This window comes from Dama dama, chromosome 6, assembly GCF_033118175.1.
Source record: "Dama dama isolate Ldn47 chromosome 6, ASM3311817v1, whole genome shotgun sequence".
NCBI classification, from domain to species: domain Eukaryota; kingdom Metazoa; phylum Chordata; class Mammalia; order Artiodactyla; family Cervidae; genus Dama; species Dama dama.
The window spans coordinates 23,410,111-23,428,885 of NC_083686.1; the positions used below are offsets into that span (position 1 = coordinate 23,410,111).

At 42.1% G+C, this 18,775-nt stretch overlaps 1 protein-coding gene across 1 annotated transcript in view; it reads right to left on the reverse strand.

The window, feature by feature from the left end:
* The window catches only part of FRAS1 (Fraser extracellular matrix complex subunit 1), a 518,223-nt gene that overhangs the window by 208,098 nt on the left and 291,350 nt on the right, over positions 1-18,775 (reverse strand). Inside the window, exons 19-20 of the mRNA XM_061145732.1 lie at positions 10,268-10,408; positions 7,141-7,284 (exon numbers count right to left, since the gene is read on the reverse strand). Of these exons, the coding sequence (XP_061001715.1) occupies positions 7,141-7,284; positions 10,268-10,408 (285 nt within the window). The remainder of the gene's footprint in view (positions 1-7,140; positions 7,285-10,267; positions 10,409-18,775) is intronic.

The following is an 18,775-nucleotide window of genomic DNA, read 5'->3' on the forward strand; positions in this document are numbered from 1 at the left end:
CTATACTAACAATGAAAAACCAGAAAGAGAAATTAAGACATCAATCCCATTCACAATTTCAACAAAAAGAATTAAATAAATATCTAGAAATAAACTTACCTAAGGAGACGAAAGAACTGTACACAGAAAATTATAAGACACTAATGAAAGAAATCAAAGATGACATAAACAGATGGAGAGATATTCCATGTTCCTGGGTAGGAAGAATCAATATGGTGAAAATGACTTATACTACCAAATGCAATCTACAGATTCAATGCAATCCCTATCAAATTACCAATGGTGTTTTTCACAAAACTAGAACAAAAAATTTCACAATTCATATGGAAATGCAAAAGACCTCGAATAGACAAAGCAGTCTTGAGAAAGAAGAACGGAGTTGGAGGAATCAAGCTTCCTGACATCAAGTTATACTACACTCTGTGACATAAATCAAAGCAAGATTCTCTATGACCCATCTCCTAGAGTAATGGAAATAAAAACAAAAGTAAACAAGTGGGACCTGGTTAAACTTAAAAGCTTTTGCACAGCAAAAGAAAATATAAGCAAGGTGAAAAGACAACCCTCAGAATGGGAGAAAATAATAGCAAATGAAACAACTGACAAAGGATTAATTTCCAAAATATACAAGCAGCTCATATAACTCAATACCAGAAAAACAAACAACCCAATCAAAAAGTGGGAAAAAGACCTAAACAGACATTTCTCCAAAGAAGACATACAGATGGCTAACAAACACATGAAAAGATGCTCAACATCACTCATTATTAGAGAAATGCAAATCAAAATTACAATGAGATATCACCTCACACCAGTCAGAATGGCTGTCATCAAAAAGTCTACAAACAATAAACGCTGGAAAGGGTGTAGAGAAAAGGAACACTCTTGCACTGTTGGTGGGAATATAAATTGATACAGAAACTATGGAAGATGGTATGGTGATTCCTTAAAAAACTAGGAACAAAACCACCATATGACCCAGCAATCCCACTCCTAGGCATACACCCTGAGGAAACCAAAATTGAAAGAGACACATGTATCCCATTGTTCACTGCAGCACTATTTACAATAGTTAGAACATGGAAGCTACCTAGATGTCCATGGACAGATGAATGGATAAAGAAGTTATATATATATAACTTGTGGTATATATATACACAATGGAATATTACTCAGCCATAAAAAGGAACGCATTTGAGTCAGTTCTGATGAGGTAGATGAACCTAGAACCTATTATACAGAGTGAAGTGAGTCAGAAAGAAAAAGATAAATACCGAATTCTAACACATATATACGGAATCTAGAAAAATGATACTGAAGAATTTATTTACAGGACAACAATGGAGAAACAGACATAGAGAACAGACTTAATGGACATGGGGAGAGGGCAGGAGAGGGTGAAATGTATGGAAAGAGTAACATGGAAACTCACATTACCATATGTAGAATAGATAGTCAACGGGAACTTGCTGTATGGCTCAGGAAACTCAAACAGGGGCTCTGTAGCAACCTAGAGGGGTGGGATGGGGCGGGAGATGGGAGGGAGTTCCAAAAGGAAGGGGATATATGTATACCTATGCCTGATTCATGTTGAGGTTTGACAGAAAACAGCAAAATTCTGTAAAGCAATTATCCTTAATTAAAAAATAAATAAATAAAAGAAAAGGAAAAAAAAAGAGTAGAAAAACATACAGATATATACATATATGCATATATAGCTGAATCACTTTGCTGGACACCTGAAACTAACATAATATTGTAAATAAACAATACCTAGATTAAAAGTGAAATAAATAAATAAAATGTTTCCGCCTTCTCCTCTACAATATTACTCTCAGCATTATCTCCTTTCTACCTAAGAACTAAAAAGTAGAGCCTTCCCATCAGACATTCCAGAAAAACAATGTCATTTTTTAATGCACCTTCATTTGAATATTTATTCTTCACATTTTCTTTTTACTTCTCACCCTTTTCTATGAAAAAAGAGAAAGGTTTTAGCTGAGAAAGACAAAAAGAAAGAGCACCCCAGGTTTTGAAATTTGAGGATAACATTGTTGAGATGTGAGCAAAGTATAAAAAACAAAACTCTATGGAGGAAAACAACTGGTTTTCCATAATACCTCACCATGTCAGCTGCAATCTTATCCACTCTTACCTCTCATCCCAGCTCATTTGTCTTTGTTGAAAGCCTTCAGCTCTGGCCCCAAATCTCACAAACTGTGTATTTGCTTTGATAGACTTGGAGGGAAAAAAAAACCTCACACACATGACATCTCCATATGTGATAACACATTGAGGTTATTGGACCTGTTCCCAGGATGTGCTTATTCTTGTCTGAGTGATAAATTAGATGTAATTTTCTTTCTTAAACAGCTAAGGGCAATTAAGAGGTCTCTGATGATGATCTTAGGTTAGGTACAGCTCAGAGACAGAATAAATCCTGTGAGTAAATCCTACCAACCTCTAAAGTTCGCACAAGACAGAGGGGAAAGAGAGGGTGCTTCAGGGCTTCCACTGTGTTAGATTTTCCCAAGGACTTTGGAAATACACTTTATTGAGGGCACCACATGGGTGGACTATCTTCTGCTCTGCTATCACCAGGGCTCCTCCTAACACCTTCCAGCATTTAGATAAAAGTCACTGAAATATTCCAGGAGTTTAACTTATGACGTGACTGAAGTAACACTTAAGCTAAAAAAGGAGTTCCAGGACTTTAGGCTCAGGGTGAAATGAAGATTGCAGATGAGTTTATGGCTCAATGAGACCTTCACTCTCCTCCTGGAAAGCTACCCCAGATAGTCCAATTGTCCCACCTGCCCAAGGTCAAATATATCATCTTCCTATTCTGGTCCTTCACAAAAGGTTCTCTTAGTCCCTGAACTGACTAGATCAGAATCCTAGAAATCATCCCCCAAATTCACTCTCCCTTAGCCTCAGGTCTAGGAGATCACCAACTTCTGCTGTTTCTATTATGTTGAACCATATGAAACTGCCATTATTTGACCTTTTTTTTTTTGCCCACAAAACAGCAATCTCAGATGGGTCGACCTAACATACGATTAATGCTTACTGAAGCTGTGCCCTGCTCTTCATCCCCTCAGCAACTTTCTCATCAAAGGGATTCATCTCTCACCTGGATTCCTACAACTCCCTCCCAAAGGACATTCTGCCCCTATCTTCTTCTATGCAATCTTCTGCAGATCTTTCTCTTTACAGAAATGTAATTAAAATGCTTCCTTCCTTAAAAACCTATCACAGTCTTTATAACAAGGCCTCTTCTCCTCAAACAGAACCCACAAAGGCCTCGTGACCTGGCCTGCTTCCTTCTGCTTCAGGGCCCAGCACCTAGAGGGACCTGGCATTCTACTGAACTCTCTGTTGATGCCTGAATAGAAACTATTCTTTGACTTGTTTTCTGGAATGCTCTCCTCTCCAAATCTCCAAAGCTCTCTAATTCTTACTTATGTTTCCAAATCATCTCAGTTATGACTTGTTCCAGAAGGCCTTCACCACTCACTACACACATGCACGCATGCACGCACACACACACACGAGTGCACACACACACTCACATTCCAGCCTGGGATAGGGTGCTGTCCCTCAGCTCATATAAGTCACAGTAATACCACATTCAACAAACATCTCCTTCCTTCACTACACAGTGTGTTTCTGGAATGCAAATACTATATTTTATTCATCTGGGCCTCCCCAGAGCCTAGCACAGTGCCTGGTAAGGAGCATGTGGGTAATAAATATTTGATGAAGCCATACATGAACAAATCCATTACAATATTACAGAGAGAATTGGGAGGTATTTGAAAAGGGCATATATTCATTAAAAAATAAACCTTGGGGTCAGTGCACTTCTCTAAAAGGTCAACAACTGAAATTACTGGTCATATTTTTCTGTGATAAATATTGATAAGCTACTCTCAACTCAGGGCTTCTCAGGTGGCGCTAGTGGTAAAGAGCCCACCTGCCAATGCAGGCAGACATAAGAAACATGGGTTCGATCCGTCAGTTGGGAAGATCCCCTGGAGGAGGGAATAGCAAACCACTCCAGTATTCCTGCCTGGAGAATCCCATGGACAGAGCTACGATCCACAGGGTTGCAAAGAGTTGGATAAGACTTAAGCGATTTAGCATGTACGAGTGCATTCTCACTCAATAAAAGATTTCCAAGTACCAAACAATGGGTTACCTTATTTAAAACTTTCACCTACTCTCAGGACAGACAAGGTGTGTTCCTTTCAGCTTACATTAATGGAATCTGATATTCTAGGGCTGGGAACTTCCAGGGTCATTTGGCCTACTTCAATGATTCTTTATTCCACTGATCCCATATAAGCCTTAAAAAGTTAATGCAACTCCTAATCACCTAATTTACCTTCGAAGAGGCCTCTGGACATTGGAGAGAACTGAGCTGATTAAAAATTAAAATTTTCCAAACTCCTTATATAAACATTTATTTATAAAATGGCCCCAGCATAAAGTGTATAGGTTCCACACTCAGAATAGTTTGAAAATAGAAAAGCCATTATGAAGGTTCAACCTTCTAACAACTCTGACTATCATCTTTGCAACTTCCAATCCATCTTCCACACAGCCTGCAGCCTTCCTGCCTGTAACACAGTCTTAGCTGTCAACAGTTCCCTCTAAAACTCTCATAGTTCTATTGCTCACAAGAGTCAGTCCAAATTTTTCAGCCTAGAACTCTGCGTTCTGTATACCCTGGCTCCAACTTACATTTTCCAGTCATTTCACCTAATATGTCATAATTCAAACCAGGCCCTTCAGCCAGGTTGGACCACTCTCACTGGCCACAAATGGTCCACATGTTCTACCCCTGTGCCTGTTTCCCGGTAGAAACACACCTGGAATGCCCACCCCATTTCCCTCTGTCTCACAGAATCCTAGCTATTCTTCAGGAAGAATTTGGGGCCCCACCTGTCCATATCTTTTATTTCTCCCTCCTCTGAACTCCTACCACCCATACTGCCTAAAAAGGTTATGATCCATAAATCGCTTTGTACTGTCTGTTAACTGTACTTGTGTCATCTCCTTAAGCAGCCTGCAAGATCTCTGAGACCCCCCAAACAGCAACTGAGCACCCTGAGCTCAGGTTATTCTCAACAAATATCCACTAATGTGCTTTAATCATGTCAGGAACCTCTTGGGAGCTGCTCCTCTGTATCCTAACATAGAAATCAGCCCCAGGCTCCTCTGTCCTTGGAATTTCCAGGCAGGAATACTGGGGCGGGTTGCCATGCTCATCTCCAGGGGATCTTCCAACCCAGGGGCTAAACCTAAGTCTCTGGCATTGCAGGCAGATTCTTTACTGTCTGAGCCATCAGGGAAACCCCTCTAGTTATGGGTTATCACATCTGTCTGAAGCCTGGACTCTCTGGGCTTCTACTTTCCATTGTTCCTAAAATGTTTGCAGTCTCTATAATCAGGTTTTGCTCTGAATCCTAGCAGGTCTTGGCTGCTTTCAAGAGTTCTGTCTCCCTAGGGTATAGATCTTGGACTCTCACGTTGAGTCATTTTTTCACTCATTATTTTTTTTTGGTGGTACTACATGACTTGTGGTTTCTTAGTTCCCAAATCAAGGATCAAATACAGGCCCCCAGCAGTGACAGTGTGCAGTCCTAACCATTGGACCACCAGGGAATTCCTTCTAATGTCTAGTCTTAAGCTCAGTGTTATTCGCTCAGTTCTGTCTGACTCTTTGTGACCCCATGGACTATAGCTGCCAGGTTTCTCTGTCCGTGGGATTTCCCAGACGAGAACACTGGAGTGGGTTGCCATTTCCTTCTCCAGGGAATCTTCCTGATCCAGGGATTGAACCCGGGTCTCCTACACTGCAGGCAGATTCTTTACTGTCTGAGCCAAGGTCATGTGCAAAAAGAAAGAAATCATCCAGGACTGCGGCGCCCCAGCCACACATGAAGCACTATTATCGTTTACTCACTGTGTTGAACAGGCCACCTCGATACTCTGATGCAGACAACTGGCCACACTCCCTCCCTGCCTGAGAACAAGCCCTACAGCCAGGTCAGCCCCTCCGGGGTGTGTCTAACCAGATTTTTCAGCTTCCCCTCTTGCCCACTGGATCCCAGGATGCTTCCTACTCAAGCCCTTCAGAGCGTGACAACAGCTGCTGTAGGCAAATCTCTGCAACTTTCTCGTGCAACTTGGAGAAGTGGGTCAAGAAATATAAAATAACCCACTAGTCTGTAAATTCCCTTCTTCAGACTTAAACTCTTTGAGGGCACAATCATCGTCTTATGAAACTTTTTTTTTTATATTCTGAGCATCTGACCACTGTTAGACACTCAAAGATATTTATTGTAGGGATGGATGGATGAACACAAACACTGCGTGGCTACTTCATCATTATCCAAATTCCAGGTTTCTTTCCAGTAAGGTGCTTCTTAAACAAAATTTGTGGCCATACCTGTGCAGCATGTGGGATCTTAGTTCCCTGATCAGGGATTGAACCTGTGCCTACTGTATTGAGTGCACAGACTTAACCACTGGACCACCAGGGAAGTCCCAGTAAAGCTGTTGCTGCTTTTTTTTTCTTTTTTGGTTTTCTAATTTACTTCATTTTAAGATCTGAGTACTAAACTGAGGAGGAAAAAAAAAATCCCATTTCCTGAAGCAACTGATTTGCTTCTAGGTTAATCTCCCTGCACTTCTGTGCCTGGTTGTTGTTGTGTGCGCTCAGGGCTGATGACAAAGGTTCTTCACAGCAGGAGATAACACAGACAAGAGGACAATAGTTTTCAGAGGGCAGTGACTATCTTGAACCTACCTCTTGCCGTCTGAAGCTAAAGTGCACTGCATGCATGTAAGCAATCATTACCATGACTTCAGTTTTCATTAATATGAGGTTTCTAAGATTTTTTTCAGGAACTGCAAGAGTATCATTAGAAGATTCCACTTGAATCCACAGATATTTACTAAATGTCAGATAGAAAGCAGTGAAATGAATTTTTGGACATGAGACAAACATCTCCCAAAAGAGAGCTCTTAATCTGATGACAAAGGACAAATACAAGAGCCTTCTGGGGCCTGGCATGAAGAGCCCCAGCCTTTGGCTAGGGATTTCTGAGCCTGTGAAGGGGACTTACTCACCAGCACAGTAGCCCACGAGGTTGAGGAACTGCTCCTCTTTACAGCTGGCCCTGCAGCTCCCAGCAGTCAGAGGAATGTGAGGGTGGCATGAGATGCAGTCAGACTCCAACGGACCATGGCACTGCCTGCAGGTGGGGTGGCACTCTGGAAGGAAAAACAAGAGTCGGGACTGGAGTAAGCAGCTCAGCATGTACACACACGAAGTATTTAGTGTACTCCACCAATTACACTAAGAACAGACTTCAAACGCTAATCATCTTTCGAAGAAGACGCCTGAGCAAGTCTGGCACACCCTTTGGCATTGACCAAAAGACAGCATTTCTAGTGCAAAAACGTTGCCCATGAACAGAACATGAAATCTAGAAACATTAAAATGGGAGAAATTAGGACTTCCCTGGTGGTCCAGTAGGTAAGCTCCCAGGTCCAATAGCTAAGCTAAGGGCCCAGTTTCAATCTCCAGTCAGGGAATTAGATCCCATATGCCACGACTAAGAGTTCACAGGCTGTAACTAAAAAGATCCCACATGCCAAGAGGAAGATTAAAGATCTTGTATGCCTCAACTAAGACCCAGTGTAGCTAAATAAGTAAATAAATACTTTAAAACTTTCTAGAAAATAAAATGAGAGGAATTGGTTGCTCAGTATGACCATTCCCATCTATATAAGTCATGAAGCTCAGATCAAAGTCAAGAAGCAGAAAAACAAGTGGTAAGACTCTCCCTCTCTAAAATTCAAAGAGCTCGATGGAGAAGAGGGAGACATTTTGCTTCTCAGAAATCCCCAGCAGGCACAGGTGGAACTATCCATAGCAGGGGAAGTGAAAACTTCTCACAGTCAGATGCCAACTCTGCTCTCCCTCCAGGCCACAACTTGAGTGCCTGTTTTAGCAGCAACACTTAATTAAAATACAAAGAGCCAAAAAAGGCCTCTTTCTGGAGGTTATCATGAGCCATGTTTGAAGTTCAATTCTTTAGACAAAACTGTCAAAGCTATGTTTTCCCCAGAAAAACCACCAAATTACTGAGAGGTACTATACTGAAAAAGAGCAGTGAGTCCCAGTAGGTGCAGGCAATAAAGATAAGGATGGCAAAGAAGAAAAGAAAGTTGCAGCTGCAACTGCTCTTGTGTTGCCAAGATGGGCAGCGGGAGCAAGTGTGCGTGGAAGGAGATTGAAGGGTTTCTCTGCCAAGGATGAGGAAGTCTAAGCCTGTATGATTCTAAGAGGAGGGGAGGTGAAGGACCATAGCTGGGTAGTGCTTGCTGGAACTAATGACAAAGAATTCCCTTCTGGTGCAGAGCTGGTGGGAAGGAAAGGCACAGATTTCCAGTAAAGTCAACTTTGTCTGGCAGAAGGCCAAGAGAAGATAAGAAGTTATAGGGGAAAAAAAAGCAAGCGAGCAAACTGCTGATTAGAAGGCTAGCATTAACTACCACCAGTTCTACATTCCTGAGGCTCTTCACTTTGTAAATGTCCATCCAAAAGATAATAGCACTCTCAGGATGATCTCTACCGCCCAATGCCCTCTCCCTGCCAGGATATTTCCAGTGACCTTGGAGTCCTGCTGCTTGTGATACTGTTATTGAGTCCAAGTCCCCTCTGCTCGCCCCACGACAGACCAATAAATCAGTAGACGAAGTGTTGAGGCAAGGAATAACAATTTTATTTGGAAAGCTGGCAGACCAAGAAGATGGCAGACTAGTGTCTCAAAATAACCGTCTTATCACGGTCTGGATGCCAGGTTATTTTACAGAACACAGAGGAGGAGGAGGAGGTGAGGAAGTAAAGTATAAAGGCCATTAGTCTTGCAAATACCCCCTAGAATGACCAGCCTCAGGGAGGGGATGTGTTAATTTCCTCTTTCTTGCAGCCATACATAGGTGAACAGGGTCAGACAGTCTCTCTGGACAACAGCATTTTGGTTTCACATTCAGGCAGAGGGGCTGGGTTCCCCTGAGGTACGGCATTATGTACAGATAGTATCCTTTCAGTTTAGGAAAGCAACAGAAAGCAAAAGAAACAGATTGAACCTGTAGCTGTATTTTTTTATTCTTCCCTATGAAAGTACCTTCCATCTGCTGGTCTCAGGCAGGCAGGGGCATGGGCAGAGAAGAGTTACAGCTTCTCAGACTTTCCTCCCACACAACAATTTTCCACAGATAAAACCAACTGGGCAAGGGTGAGGGCACAGAAGGAAAGACCACAGTTTTCAAGGACAACCCCAGTGACAAAGAAACCAAGAATGCTCCCCACTGAGCTTAATAGAGTGTTTCAAGTAAAACAACCCATCAGGGGCCTATAGAGATTAAAAAGCTACTTGTAGAAGAAAATTCCAGAAGAAACAATATTGATCTTCAATCATCTAAATTTGTATTCACATTAAATTTCCTCTTTGGAGTTTGAGGCTTGATGAATCTGACAAGTGTTAATTTATTTCAAAAATATTTTACACATTTACTACGTGTTTTCCAATGCCAGAAACACAAATCAAACAATTTTATAATGATGGGCTTTTTCCCTATCAGTCGGCCTCAGCAGTCTATTTTTAGAAATAAAACCATAATCATGATAGAATGTGTTTGTCTTTTTTTTTTTTTCCTTAGTGACAAGAAAACACAGAGCTACAATAAGGTGCTTAAATTTTAGTATTTTGTCGATTCCAATAAAACCCTTCACTAATCTGAACTAGTAATTTTTAAAATCTCTGTCACTGAAATATACAGGTGCTCTTAAAAACATATTGGGCTGATGCGTCAAGGAAGAAAATAAATACCTCTTTCCCTTTTTGCTCTATTAGGCTGCAGCCAGGGGTAGGGTAGCTGCAGCTGAGGACTGCAAAAGTAAGGCCAATGCCTGCTCTCCCACAAATGCATGAGAGCCTGCTCATCTCCTCGATGGCCCCCATCATCCCTCACTATATGCAGAGGGTCAAGCTGATTCTCATTTTTCACGTTATCCACATTTCCTATTGGATGAACAGAATTTCACTTATTTTCCTCACTCAGAAGGACTCACAGCCCAAGTCTAGTCGCCTGGTATGACACAGTTTCTAAATGCAGAGTCAGGGTGCATTATGAAGACAACATATGGGCATAGGGTGTGATGGGCATACGCCCCAGCCATACTCACCTGTACAACTGCCTTCCTGGTTGAAGTACCCGTCTGGGCACTGGGAGAGACACTGCCCGTCCAACAGCACGTGGGAAGGCCAGCAGGCTGTGCAGCTACGTGGGCTCATCCCTGCACACCCAAAACAGGATGGGTGGCAAGCTGGAAGGAAGAAAAGGCAGAAGAGATAATCAGGAGAGCCGCCAGCCGACAAGGACAGTAGCTCTGCCTTTCCCATTCACTTTCCTGAAATAGTCCATTGGTATAAGTTCTATCGGAGAAGGCAATGGCACCCCACTCCAGTACTCTTGCCTGGAAAATCCCATGGACGGAGGAGCCTGGTGGGCTGCAGTTCATGGGGTCGCTAAGAGTCGGACACTGTTGAGCGATTTCACTTTCACTTTTCACTTTCATGCACTGGAGAAGGAAATGGCAACCCACTCCAGTATTCTTGCCTGGAGAATCCCAGGGATGGCGGAGCTTGGTGGGCTGCCGTCTATGGGGTCATACAGAGTCGGACACAACTGAAGTGACTTAGCAGCAGCATAAGTTCTATACATTCACTTAACTTTCCCAAGGACAGGGCAGACAACTCACATACTTCTTTCAGGCTGTGTCCTATAAAGCAAGCATCTGTGGAACCCAGACTAAAGTGTTAGTTGTATGACCCCATGGACTGTAGCCCGCCAGGCTCCTCTGTCCATGGAATTCTCCAGGCAAGAATACTGGAGTGGGTTGCCATTCCCTTCTACAAGGGCTCTTCCTGACCCAGGGATTGAACCTTGGTCTCCTGTATTGTAAGCAGATTCTTTACCAACTGAACCATCAGGGAACCCAGATTAAGAAAAGGATAAGTGACACAAAAAACAGAAATAACCATTTGTGGAGTCATTCATTTCTATATTGCAATGTTCCCCGTCTCAGAGGATGTCAGATAAAGAACAGAAAGCCATAAAAATGGTCTCCTTCCGTCAGGAAAGCTCCTGTACCATTAATGGGCTGCTGATCAGGCTGATCAAATTAAGGAGAAAGGTGATGGAGACCTTACTGATTGATTGCACAAAAGTTTCTATGGTGCCCACGCTCTGATGGAGACTGGACACATACAGGTAAGAAGGACTGTCCAACATTTTGAACTACTCAAACTAGCTGCATCAACAGACACACAAGCAAGTAACTGGAAAAAAACAAATGGAAAATGGAGTATAACAGAGAGAATAAGAGCATCACATCACAATTCTCTGCAACCTAGACTAAGTTATGCAATTTCTCAAGGCTCCCACTTCCTCGTGTATAAACATGAGAATATAAACTATACATACTGAATGGGGTGTTGTGGACACCATGTGGATTATTTACTATGCCTCACTCACTTCTTCCCACAGAAACCACAATAACGGCTTTTGCCCACCTTTTGCCCTCACTCCTTCTGCCTCCTGCCCCACGCTGGGGCTTCCCTCTGTGGCCCCTGCATGATATAACATGCCCTTCCTCTTGGGAACTGTGAGTAAGGGTTCTTTCCCAAGACAGTCATCTCCTGATATGCTGACCTCATCATATCTGAATCATAATAAAGCCCACAATTTGAAACAGCCAGTCAATCACCCTCAATCACTCATTCATCTTTTGTTATTGAGCTGCAAGTAGGTTGAGGTGTTGGGGAAACAGAGGTGAGTAAGACAATGAGTGGGAGGACCCAGACGTTTCAGGGACAAGATCCACTGACTACAGGGACACCACCCTCAGTCTCCTCTGCCTCCTCTGCCCCTTCAATCAAACCTCCTGAAGACTCAAGAGATCCGCAGCTTGGGATTTTCTACCACTGAGGTCTCCATTTCCACCAACCCCCAATAAAAATGTAAATTTCATTCCTTGATGTACAGATTGGGCTGCTGTAAAGTAGGATGTTCTTGTCCAGCAGGACTGGTTTGTAGGAGTATTAAACTCATGATATATGGCTGATAGATGACTGCTGTCCTAAACTTTCTGGTGCTCCACCCTAGTATTTCATCCATAACTGAGCACCTAAAGGTTTAACACCTGTACCTGAGCTAAGGCCATACCTGTTTGGATTGGGCAGTACACCCTACCTTGCATGCCATGCATGCTAAGTCACTTCAGTCCTGTCCAACTCTGCAACCCAATGGACAGTAGCCCATCAGGCTCCTCTGTTCATGAGATTCTCCAGGCAAGAATACTGGAGTGGGTTGCCATGCCTTCTTCCAGGGGATCTTCCCAACCCAGGGATCAAACCAGCATCTCTTATATCTCCTGCACTGGCAGGTGGGTTCTTTACCACTGAGCCCCCTAGGAAGCCCCACACCCTATCTTGTGTGTGCTGTGCATATTTGCTCAGTAGTGTCTGACTCTTTGTGAGCCCATAGACTCTGTAGCCCACCAGACTCCTCTGTTCATGGGGATTCTCCAGGAAAGAATACTGGAGTGGGTTACCATGCCCTCTTCCGGGGGATCTTCCCAACCCAGGGATCGAACCCAGGTCTCCCACATTGCAAGTGGATTCTTTACTGTCTGAACACAGTAGGGAAGTAGGGAAGCCCACACCCTACTTATTGGTTGATAAATATTTTGATTATTATCCCTAGCTACACTGCAGAGCTTTATATCTATTCAACAGTATTTATTACCCTATGAAAAACAGAGCCAGAGCTCCAAGTTTTAAAATTATTTCCTTATTTTTTTTAGATTGCCTTGTTAACTGCTCTAATAGCACAAGTCACAGTAATTTTTCCCGAGTATTTTCGGAATCACTGACAAAATATTTCCTCTTTAAAAAACAAAACAGAACAAGTAAGCAAATATGATTATAAAAGAGAGGTACATATCAGCTCATTATTTAAGACATGTTTAACACAAATGAAATGACATGTGATAGAAAGTCAGGTGGCAGTATTTCAAAAAACAACTAACTTGTATTGTCAATTCAAAGCCCTCTAAGATAATTGGGGAAGCAACATACTTCTACATACCTAAATTTATTTATGATAATATCAATATGTTCATATCAGACCTTACAAGATTGCAAATATCCCCGGCTCCTCCTGTTCTACCTCTTTAATAAAAAGGAAATCAAAGCATATCGTTGTTGAATTGAAAACTGGGAGGAGATGAATTAATGCATTATGAGCAGACAACTTACTTCATTTCATTTGGTCACAAAATCAATGAGATAAACTGGCTCGATGTGAATAAAGATTGTTACTGAGTTATATAAAACAAGAAAGCAACCATAAGGAAGGCTGAGCACCAAAGAATTGATGCTTTCAAACTCTGGTGCTGGAGAAGACTCCTGAGAGTCCCTTAGGTAGCAAGGAGATCCAACCAGGCCATCCTAAAGCAAATAAGTCCTGAATATTTATTGGAAGGACTGATGCTGAAGCTGAAGCTCCAATACTTTGGCCACCTGATGTGAAGAACTGACTCATTAGAAATGACCCTGATGCTGGGAAAGATTGAGGGCAGCAGGAGAAGGGGGCAACAAAGCATGAGATGGTTGGATGGCACCACCTACTCAACCGACATGAGTTTGAGCAAACTTTGGGAGACAGTGAAGGACAGGGAAGCCTAGTGTGCTTTAATCCATGGGGTCACAAAGAGTCAGACACAACTCAGTGACTGAACAACAACAACAACAAAGAAAGCAATGAAGACAAATGTGTTGATGGGTCAAGAATTTCAGGAGAAAATCCTTTGGCTCCCACTTGATTTCAGAAATAAGCTTCACTGGACATCCCCATGGCAGACTTCAGAACTGCCTTCATTGGAAATGTTTAAGAACCAAATAGATAATGAGCTAGTGAGTCAACCTGTGCCACTGATGGAAATGATAGGCTGGATTACCATCCTCTCCAAGTATTTTGTCCTCTGTAATACTCTATTTCTGTAACAATAGGCATCTGTGTCTTTAAAACAAGTTCATGAAACTTCAATTCTGCGCCACTTTTGGAAATGTCTACACTCTTTCAGGGACTTTTATGAGGGTCTATCATTTAATGGAAGCTGATTCCATAGCAGAAGTTCCAGTCTGAAGTCCTTCAAGGAAGACTAACTCCATTACAGGGCATATATGGAAGAGATTTGAGAATAAGTTCTGTGAGTAATTTCTCCACTACATTTTTTAGAGAGTGGTTTTCCAGTTGATGGCTGAGTATATTTCTGAAAAAGCGTAACGGAGCTGCTTAAGCACTAAAAGTTTTGGCATTAAAAGTGTCCTCAGATGGTTGTAAATTCCAGTCAACCTGACTCCAGTAAAAATTTTACCTAAAACAATGAAAACATACCAATTTTTTTGTTCATTCTATTTTCTGTTTAAATTTCAGACAAAGGACACTGCTACTTCTTTTTTCCTTTTAAATAATATATGAAGTGGGCCAGCATAAATATTTTCATATCATATAAAATTTCCTAGCCTTTCATGTCAAAACAATTTTTGAGGTGGATTTCTCTTGAATTATGATGTAAATATCAAAATCTTCTAGGATATGCAGTAGGAACACCATGATGAAGGATGGAAGTTGAAATGAGTCAAGTCAAATAAAATCACTCTCCCCCTCTCCCTCACTCTTCTTTTCCTTCTTTCTTTCTGTTTTCTTTTTAAAGAACAAAAGGCATAGTGCTATTTAGTTCATTTTTATGAATGGTTTACTTCACTTAACATAATGTCGTTAAGGTTCATCAACATGGAAACATGGGTCAGAATTTCCTCCTTTTTCAGGCTGAATAATATTCCATTGTATGTGTGCATATTTACCACATTTCGGTAATCCATTCATTCATCGATGCATGCTGAATTGCTTCCACTTTTAAGCTAGTGTGAATTATGCTGTTATGAAAAAGGGGTATACAAATACCTCTTTGAGATCCCAATTTCAATGATTTTGGGCATATACCCAGAAGTGGAATTGCTGGATCAGATGGTAAAACGTGATTTATCCTACCTCCCCAAGACCCTGGGAATCCTTTAAGAGTAAAATTTACATCTTATCCATCTCTGTGACTCACACAGTACCTGTCATAGTCCCTGTCCCTGGCACGTCACAAGTTCTCAGAAAATAAGTTTCTGCTGACTGAACGGAAGGGCAGCTAGGAAGGTGAGTGGGTGGGGTAGGTGGATGGAAATGCTGGCAGCACGCCGCTAGGTCTCCCTTCTCTTTGATCTTTTCTTTTCAGCCTCAGGCTGGTGAGTCCCAAATTTATGTGGACAGCTCTGACTTTAACCCTGAACTCAAATCACATAAATCTACCTGTCTAGGGGATGTCTCTACTTGGTGTTTCATTGCTACCACATATTCTTCATTCCCCATTATCTATTATCCATTAAGTATCCAAGCTTAACCCTTCCCTACTTAATGTAAATGATCACATCACATTCATCCCATCCAAACTGTACTCATGACCCACCCCCAACCCCACATCCTACCCTCTACCTGGTCTTTTTGTACAATAACCCCCCTTCATACCAACAAGTTCAGTTCTGAACGTGCATTTATTAATCAGTCCAATTTGTTCGTAAGTCCAAAATATTAGCCTAGGTATGCAACTAACACAATTATAGAGTACCGTACTGTAATAGGTTTAAAATACTTTTCACATAAATAATACATGTAAAAATGCAAAAAAATGAGAACATCTTTAATCTTGCAGTACCCTGCCTTGAAAAGTACCGTAGTACCAACTACCTCACTGCTGCTGTGATGCTGGCTTCTGGACATCCCGGGCTTGAGATAAATACCCTGAGCTGCTGCACTCTATACAGTGGTGTGTGGTAAAGTACACAAGAGCATAAGTGCCCGTGGGGGATGCACACACGTGACCATGCACACCAGACATGTGAACTAATGGGTGGGACTGGACATGCAAACACACGTTCACATCTTTGGCAGCTTGCAACTTGAATTTTGATGGTTCATTTCTAGGGGACTTACTGTATTCCCCTTGCCTTTACCCCACCATTCACAAAGACGCTCACAATGAGAAAGCTGGACTTCTACTTTTCCTCACCATAACACAGCCAAGATAGGTTGATTTCTACTTCTTAAATCTGCATCAAATCTATCCTAGTTTAATCATCCTCGTGACCCTTAATGTAGACCTTCAATGTCACTCCTGATATGGGTCAGTGTGGCAGCTTCCTAGCCAGCCCTACTTCTTGTCTCCCCATTTACCTGCCACACCACCACCAGGGAGGTCCCCATAAAATGCAAATTGACCAAACTACTTCCCTACTTAAAATCTTCTAATGGTTCTCCAAAACCAACAGTGTCAACTCCTATACACAGCACACGCAGCCCTTCATGACATGACCCAACCCCATGTCTCCAGTATCAATTCCCTACAATCCACCATTCGGACTTTATCCTGCAGGAAAACCAAATGCACAGTCCTTCTCCAAACACACCATGACTTTACCCTTGCTGTTTCCCGGGCAAAGAATACCCTTTCTTACCTTCTTCCCTAGTAAATTCCCATTAATTCTCAACAGCCTAATGTAGTTTTCCTTCTGCAAATTTTTTGTCATATCCTCTCCCCTAAATGGTCAGTCTCCTTTGTTGCATTCTTTCTATATCTTCTGCCTATTGCCATTACAACATGTATCTTGTTTTTTCAGTTATTTTTTCTGTGTCAGTCTCCCCAAGTTGATCACTCTTTCCTTAAGGCATGGTCTACATATTTTTTCATCTCTCTATCCCCAAAGCCTACCACATCACTGCTATAAAAGCAAGAAGGAGAAAGAGAAGACTGAACATCTCCAAAAGGCATGCATTTGTACAGCTTATGTCAGCACTCTAGGGACTACATTAAAGTGTTACTTAATATAAATGCCACATATTTTATTCAATTAATTCAAGGGAATCCAAGCTTCATAAATAGCAACACACTCTTAAGCAGAACAGGCTGACTCCTGCGCATTTATTTCTTTAATTAAAGCTCTGTGCCTTAAGGCCTTTGGTGAATCTTAGGAACAACTAAATAGATAAAATACTACAGTATGCTTTACTCCTTCTCATTCATCTAAAGCAAGTTATTTAATTAACCAAAATAATCAGTGAATTTCTTATTTAAAAAAGAAATTGGCATTCTGGTCCAAGATGGCAACATAGGAGGCTCCTGAATTCACTCCTTCTGGTGGTCACGCTAATCTACAATTACACATGGGCCAATTCCCTATGAAAGAAGTCCAGAAACTAGCTGAGCACCTCCTACACATTAAATGAATGAGAAAAAAAAAAGCGGGGGGGGGGGGGGGGGGGAGGGGGGGGAAGTATGCAGAGACACACTCCTGCCATAAATCCTACCCCTGGAACAGCAACATATTGATACAATAATCAAGCGGGAACTCACAGAGACCTAGCTTCTCCCTAAGGATTGAAGGGCTTGAACCTAACATTTACTACCCAGCTTTAAGACTTCCACCTGAGAAATGGTCCTCCAACCTTTAGCTCCAAAAGTCAATGGGGCTTGAATCCAGAAGACCTATGAGATTAGAGTATCCAAAGAGACAGTTCTTCATGGGCTCGCTAGAATTCATGGTACTGGTCCCCTCAGGGCTCCTTGTGAAGGCATCCATCAGAGAGGCGCATCTCCCAATCTTTTCCGGAAAGAGACACATGTGTATATAGTAAAGGCTGCAGCCTGAGGGTCAGGCCTCTACTTTAACCCACATATAGAGGCTGAGTGCCCACCATCCTCTCCAGAGACCTGGGAGGTGGGAGGACAGCGTGTTTATGTTCTCCCTCTGCCTAGCTCCAAGTCACTCGTATCTCCCTGGAAAGAATCTGTGTGCAGGTCTAGGGCCCTGGTTTTTTGACTGCTGCCCAGAGAACATGGCCACTGGTGGCCTGACTCTGATGATCAGCAGGGTTTGAGTTTGTGGGCTCAGTGGAATTGTAGCAAACAAATAGTTGTTAACCAGCAACTCTACCCCCACCAGAAACAACCACCTTCCAGACAGTCTCTGAAAAAGACCCACTTGGACATTTTAGAAGTTGCTGCCAGAAGGTTTGGCTACAATCTCCCAGCATTCAGATGCTGACTAAGATTCGAGGAGGGGAAATAAGTGAAGGTGGTCAAAAGGTACAAACTTCAGTTATAAGATAAACAAGTTCTGAGGAATCTAATGTACAGTGTGGTGCTAGAGTTAACAACTGGTCTGCGTGTGCAAGCTCAGTCGTGTCTGACTCTTTGATGAACCGAGCAAAAATACTGGAGTGGGTTGCCATTTCCTCCTCCAGGGGATCTTCCCGACCCAGGGATCGAAACCACGTCTCCTTGGGCTCCTGCATGGGCAGGCAGATTCTTTACCACTGAACCACTTGGGAAGCCCTATAGTTAACAATACTATATGTATATTTGAAAGTTACTGAGACAGTAAATAATAGTTTTCATCACAGGAAAAAAAATTACAACTCTGTGAGGTGAAGGATATCAGACTAAACTTATTGTCATGATCACTTTGCAATATAAACATATATTAAATTACTAGGTTGTACACCTTAATTGAACAATGTTATA